Here is a 6,594-nt window from a genome sequence, read left to right as displayed (position 1 = left end):
TGCAAAGAGTATTGCAACCCTGGTTTGTTGAGTGCTGTAGCATCACTTGATTTTAATGCCAGTGTACAGTGACGTTCTAACTTTGAAGTACTAATTCAATTGAGTGGAGACATACAGGCCGATAAAAGCTACTTTAAATCTAACTCTCTTTAAAATGAGACATAGTCAAGAATTTCAAAATGTTCCTGATCAGAAACCATTTGTTACCTCACCTAAAGGTCCAGAATTAAAAATAGCTAATGAGGATGTAAGTAGTGGGGTAACTGCGGTAAAGTGAAGAGAACAATTTGCACATTGGATAAATCCATTGTGACCCTACTTTAAGCTTACATTTTATATTGCTTTATTGTCAGCAATTTAAATTTTAAATACAAAATTAAGTACGTATTCGGCACTTGTGAGGAAATACAAAGCAAAGTTATAAGATATTTACAAGTATAGTTGTACCCATTAAATTTGGCATTCGCATACTAACCCATAGATTGTACATTGAGATAATTGGGAAGAGGTCATTCGATTGCTACTTTCAAGATGTCATTTGTAAGAATTTTCTTACGAGGTAGAAAGTATTGTTAAGAATTTTGCACTTTGATTGTGTAATAAAATTTCTGTTGAAACAATTATTCCATCCTTTGAAATAATTGGGAATGGGTGAATTTATTTTTTTAAACTAATCACTTATCGATGGTTATAATGGCCAATGAAAGCATTGAAACCATGAATGACCCTCGAAAAAGAGGGGAGGGTTTGCATTGTGAACAATTAATAATTCCATTTCCAAAATCGCCGTGCAGTAAACTGTAATAGATTAGCTGTATTGGAACTTTTGTATCTATCAAGATACATTAATATAATTAGCAAACAGTTTACGTTTCGTTTTTTAATTAAAAGAACACATTTCTCCCTAAAGCAAATGATGGTGCTGTGTGTGTCCCAATCTACGAGCCTCTAAGATGAACCCACTCAATTAACTATAAAAAGGTGTGCATGCAATTCTCTTCAAATTATTGGCCGTTTAATCAGTCCCTGGACAGTTTAACAGTTTACTGTTAACGGTTAATTTACATTTCACTGAGAAACATGGAGCGAGCAGCTCGCAGCTGAGCTGAAATCAGAATTTTGTTGGTACACTGTAATAATATTGTTCGTCTAGGCGTGGGGAGAATGAATTATCTAGTATTAACGAGCGAGACATGGGAAAATGAGTTTTTGAAAACCCTAAGTACTTTATTATCCACTGTTACATCAAATTGGCTAATATGGAAATGTCTTCTCCTCAGAGAGCTTGAATGATTACTGTTAGCACTGTTCAAAGCGCACTGTTCTGCTTCGGGTTTGATCTTCTTCTGTAGATCAGTCGCTATATTTCTTTTAAAAAAACAGCAAATTATTGGGACAGCAGGTTGAGCAGACAATATCTTTCAATTGCAAAATCATAAACTATGCTGTGCTATATTCAATTCCCCAGAAAGTATCCTGTTGTAACAAAACTGTAACGATTATATGTTCATAAAACAAATGGGAAAATTAATGTAAACTTTTCTAATTGGAAGAAAGCTTTCTTTATTTTTTAAGTCCGAATGCCACAAATAGCTTCTATTTTCACGTTGTCCGTTAACAAAAAGCTCTCTTTAGTAACGGCCTCTGGTTTATCGTATTCATATACACGTACTCATTTTGTCCTATGAGGCCGCAAAGTTGATAAAAGCCCCATCCAGATATTTCCGAATCACTGATACAATAGAACTTTTTATAAAAAAAAAGCCCAACATCCAGTTTGGGCGTTTCTACATCCGCTGCTGAGATACATTATTTCGGCCTTGTTAATTGGACTTTTCACGAAGAGATTGCCAAAGCTGTGCTTTGAAAGAGGTGTAGATTTTTTTTCCTTGCGTCGGGTTCGGCGTTTTATGTAAATTAGCCAATGTATTTCCGAAATTCAACTTAATTTGGCTGATACTTGCAAATTATGTTCTTATCTTCCCCATACTAAAAGTAAACTTTATGAAATGACAAGGAACGTCTTGCGACATTTACTTGGATAGTACAATGCCTAGGGAAGATCAAATACTGGGAGGAAATCCACTGACCAATCTTCACGTTAGAACCGTTGAATTCGACCATCTGCTAGGCGTTGAGACGTGATAACAGCTTCTGTTTTCCTGGCACAAACATGACTCGGTGTTACTTTTGGATTGCTAGCAAAATTAAGAAGCAAAAGGTATTTTGAAACTGTTCTATTGTGCTGTGCATAATGCAAGCAGCGTGGATGTTTCCTAATACCCCCTGCTTCGTGTGAACAATTGAATTTAAGAAGAAAAATAACATTAAATATGAATATGTTGTTAAATTTAATGAAATGTGTGTTTGCACCAGGTCAAATTCTACCCCAATGATTCTTTTCGTTTGAACAAATAGCTCACCCTTTTCCTCTTACTAGCAAAAAGTTCAAATAAACGCACGTTTGGAAACTTTACTTTTATTTTGCAAGTAGACACCTTCATTTTTTACAACATAATTTAAATTTACAGTTATGCAAACGAAGCAACATCCTAACAAATACTTCGAAATTTCATATTTACCAATCCACGGTATGTTTCAGATATAAAATGCTACAATACAGAAAAAAATAATGTGATATAAGACATTTAATTAACATGAATATTTACATAGCTATTCATTCGGAACAGTCCTGGAAAATTGTCGCGCCTGGACATGGTGGCGACGTTTAATTTAAAAATTCAGGCCGCTTATACCTGAAAATTCAAGGGTGAAATGTATCTTATGAATTATCCACTGTTGCGTAACCGCTGAAGGAAGTAAAGAGCATTGCAGTGCATCGTAAATCTCAAATAGACGGTATTTCAAAACGCAATGTACATAAGTGATTGTCCGCAAAAATAAAACTGAAGCAAAGTCTGTTCGACTAACTTATCCCCACTCTTGAGCGTTCGTTCACAGGAGGTGCGACTGAGTTACCATCGTGTAATTTTCTTATATGCTTCTTCAAGTCAAAGTTCCTACAAAACCCTTTCCCACAAGTGCCGCAAGTGAAAGGCTTTTTATCATTGTGAGTATGCATGTGAAATGTCAAATTATAGACTTGATGGAATGCTTTGTTGCAGATATTACATTTAAACTGTTTTTCTCCACTATGCGTCAATTTGTGGTTCTTGTAGTTTCCTAGCAGAAAAGAAATAGAAGTTAGTGAAAGTTACCCCCTCTCTGCTCCCCACACCACCCCTTCCTCCCTCCGAACCTCCGGGTCAGGAGTTCACAATTAAGTTAATTTCAGATGAGGGAATTTCTACATTAAGAAGAAGTAAAGCTTCATTAAGCGGTCTTGTGTTAGTGTGAGCGTATGGGAGTCAAGAAGTTGTCAAACTTTATCTCAATCAAATAAAGTCTGCAGAAAACTGTCAGATTAGGAATTAGGTAGAGGTCAAGCTTCTGACCCACAACCCAAATTAAGGAGCCGTAATTTTAGAACTTTAGTTCAAAATGACACGTCTGATTTGAAATACTTTGAATTCAAAGTGTCATTCGCATCCAGACAAGTCGTAAAATATGGTTTCATAAGGACACTATCACTTCCGATTATTTTGATTCTGAACTAAGAGATACAGGAGTTCATTCTGTGTCTACAACCCCCAAACATTTTCAAGTCCCTCTGAGACATGTATTATAAATCATCGTGATAAATTATTAAATATCATTTAGTAATTGCATTATGGTAAAACGAATCGAAAACACTGGGTTAGATTAAAAACAAGTTAAGATTTCAGTGAAAATTTTTTTTCCGGAGGTATTAGCAATCGAAGGGTTAAATTCACGGAGCCAAATGGATACCTAATCGTGTGAGGATTAATTCAAATTAAAGTAGACGCTACTTTGAAAAGTACCTTTTTGGTGAAATCCTTTCCCACAGAATTCGCAAACAAAAGGTTTGTAGCCAGCATGGATCCGAATGTGAGTGTTTAGAGTGGAGCTTCGGTTAAAAGCTTTTCCGCATTGATTACATTTATGGGGTTTCTCCTGAGAACAAATCACAATAATCATTTGACTATCGATGGTCGGATAAACAGTTAGGTAGAAATAAAACTAAACTGGAACCATTTTAGCATTTAGCAAAATCACACGATGCGCGGATCTGACTACACGCATCCACAATCTGCTTTATTGTCTATTGCCAATCTGTCTCAACCAAATATTGCAACAGTAACAGTTAAAAAATGAGATGGCAGAAGATGCTTGGGAACACTTAGATCATTTACACGAGAGACTCTGCAGATGCTAGGCGTCTTGAGCAACATTTTGTGCGTGTTACCTATATTTAAATTCCCTTCGTGTAGATTGGTATTCATATTACACTGACAAGGCATATTGGATAACGAAGCTACTGGTAAGGTAAATAATTAATTTTGTGCCACTAAAGATTACCAGATAACGAAAAGAGACGCGAGCACGTACCTGTGTGTGGATTATTTTGTGTCTGCACAGTGTACTAGCCTGTCGAAATCCTTTCCCACAGACTTTGCAGACAAACGGTCTGGCTCCGGTGTGAACGGGCATATGACGTGTTAGATTATAATGTGCATTAAAAACCTGGAAAAAAGAAGCAGAAAGAAGATACAATATGTAAACGTAATATCTTTTGCCAACTGTGTGGTGGATGTCGATGGAGCACAGTTTTCTTTCTCAGGAGAATCTACTAACAATGATAGCACACTGATTTCGAATGGTATTTTAATCATCACAATACCTTTCCACAAACTTCACAGGTAAAGTTTTTGGGTTTTCCGTCGCTCGAGGTGTTGTTCAGCTTCTGGTGGTTTTTAATGACGTTCTTTTCGACTGGAAAGCTGCTGTTTTCTTTTATCACTTGGTCCAACTGTCCCGGGATGCGTTCTTTGTGAGGAAATTGTGGGCTTGGATATTTCTCCGCAGCCAGGCTGGCAAATTTAGCATTTTCCAACAAAAGTAGTTTCTGGTGAGCAGAAAGTGAGGCCGGAGGCTGAGAGCCGAGGATATGAGACGGGAAAAGGTGGTGGTTATGAAGCAACTCCGAAGGGTGGTACGTCGTGTCCAGATAGTTGAAATAATAAAGGGAGCCGTTGGCAGGCATTGCGACTGTTTGATTAATGACTTGAGGTTTGATCAATCTGTTAGTAGTCATCATTGAAGGACCTAAATTTAAGTCAGTTTTGTAGCACATCCCACAGTTAGATTTACACATTGCCGCAGAAGTACAGAGTGAGCCTCTCAGGTTAGACTTCCATACCTCCGAGTAATTCAGCAGAGCTTTAGCTTGCAAATCATAAGGAAGTGGTTGGATAGGAAACATACAGGGGACAGGGGAGCACAGTTTCCCAACCTTTTTGCCTTCTGCTTTCTCCAAGGTTTGCCTTTGTTCAGTAGGGCTCCTCGGTTCGGAGTTCTTGGCCATGATTCTCTCGATGGAAAAGGCCAATGCCTTTGGGGTAGCTCCATTGCAGGTAGTGGCGGAGGTTCCATTCCTTGCCGTCTGTCTGGGACAGGATACGACTGTCTCCAAGTGACCAGAGCTCGCCATCCCAGGACTTGGTGTGAGCAGCCGCTGACTACAGCCGCTCTGATCTCCCCTGCATTCCAGAAAAGCCAAGACACACATCAATTTAATAAGCACCTTGCGTTTGGCATGTCACCTATTTACATTCAAATCAACATCTCAATGAACAATGGCACCGAGGGGCACCAGATTAATGATCATTAAGCTGTACAAAAAAAACCCGTATTACTAGGACAGGGAAAATCTTTGCTGATAGAATTTAAACGCGATGCTCTGTGCACGAGCTACCAGTTTGATACTGGAAATTTCGATCACTAACTTACTGAGGAGTGATGTGCCAGACGCCACCGTCTATTCTTAACTGGTTCTACATTTATTAGCGAGAGCGGAGATTATCCAAGGACTGCGTGTGGCTATACTGTCACATTTTGATAGCACACATCCTCATCAGTGTGAGATCACTGTCTGTTGCATTTAGCTGACATCACATGAAGTCACTTAGCAAGGTGACATCCAAATAGCATCAGCCCATTCCAATCTCCCACTAGCACCCACAATGCTCGTGGGCGAAGAGGCTGTGGGGGTATGAAAAAAATAATTGTGCATTTAATGTGCTTTAATCTATCGCCTAAATCTGTTTACTTTGCTTATGGGCTGTATTTTAACAGTGTAATTTTTAATATAGTGTAACGCATTTTCATTATTAATTATAAAGTAGCCTTAAAGAAAGGAGCATTTTCCAAAAAAAAACTGAATGACAAATTCATTTGAACCTGGTATCGTCACTCAAAATCCGGGTAAGATTTAAGAAAGTATTGCTTGTGGAACAATAAGCGAAGTGTTTCTGGCGTAAACAACGAACAGGCAGGTAATCTGGACACTCTCAAAGCAATTGATTTGAATGCATCTGAAATATTCTCCCCAAAATCCCCAGTGAAAGTGAAAAAAATTACCGCATATCTCAAAATTTAATTTATTGTTGTACGTCGAAGTGCAATAACTGCACCGTACTGCGTGAATCTTGCAGACTGAATCACGACTAAGCA

The 6,594-nt window shown here is 38.1% G+C and overlaps 1 protein-coding gene across 1 annotated transcript; it reads right to left on the bottom strand.

Moving 5' to 3' along the window:
- Positions 1-2,471: 2,471 nt before the first annotated feature.
- fezf2 (FEZ family zinc finger 2) lies at positions 2,472-5,989 on the bottom strand. The gene is made up of 5 exons (XM_063068396.1): positions 5,872-5,989; positions 4,763-5,621; positions 4,471-4,605; positions 3,903-4,035; positions 2,472-3,183 (listed from the first exon to the last, which is right to left on the bottom strand). The coding sequence occupies exons 2-5, from the start codon at positions 5,570-5,572 to the stop codon at positions 2,927-2,929; spliced, it is 1,335 nt and encodes a 444-aa protein (XP_062924466.1). The 5' UTR covers positions 5,573-5,621; positions 5,872-5,989; the 3' UTR covers positions 2,472-2,926.
- Between the last annotated feature and the right edge of the window lie 605 nt (positions 5,990-6,594).

Source organism: Mobula hypostoma, chromosome 15 (assembly GCF_963921235.1).
Source record: "Mobula hypostoma chromosome 15, sMobHyp1.1, whole genome shotgun sequence".
Classification (NCBI taxonomy): Eukaryota; Metazoa; Chordata; class Chondrichthyes; order Myliobatiformes; family Myliobatidae; genus Mobula; species Mobula hypostoma.
This window is presented reverse-complemented; position numbering and strand designations above follow the sequence as displayed.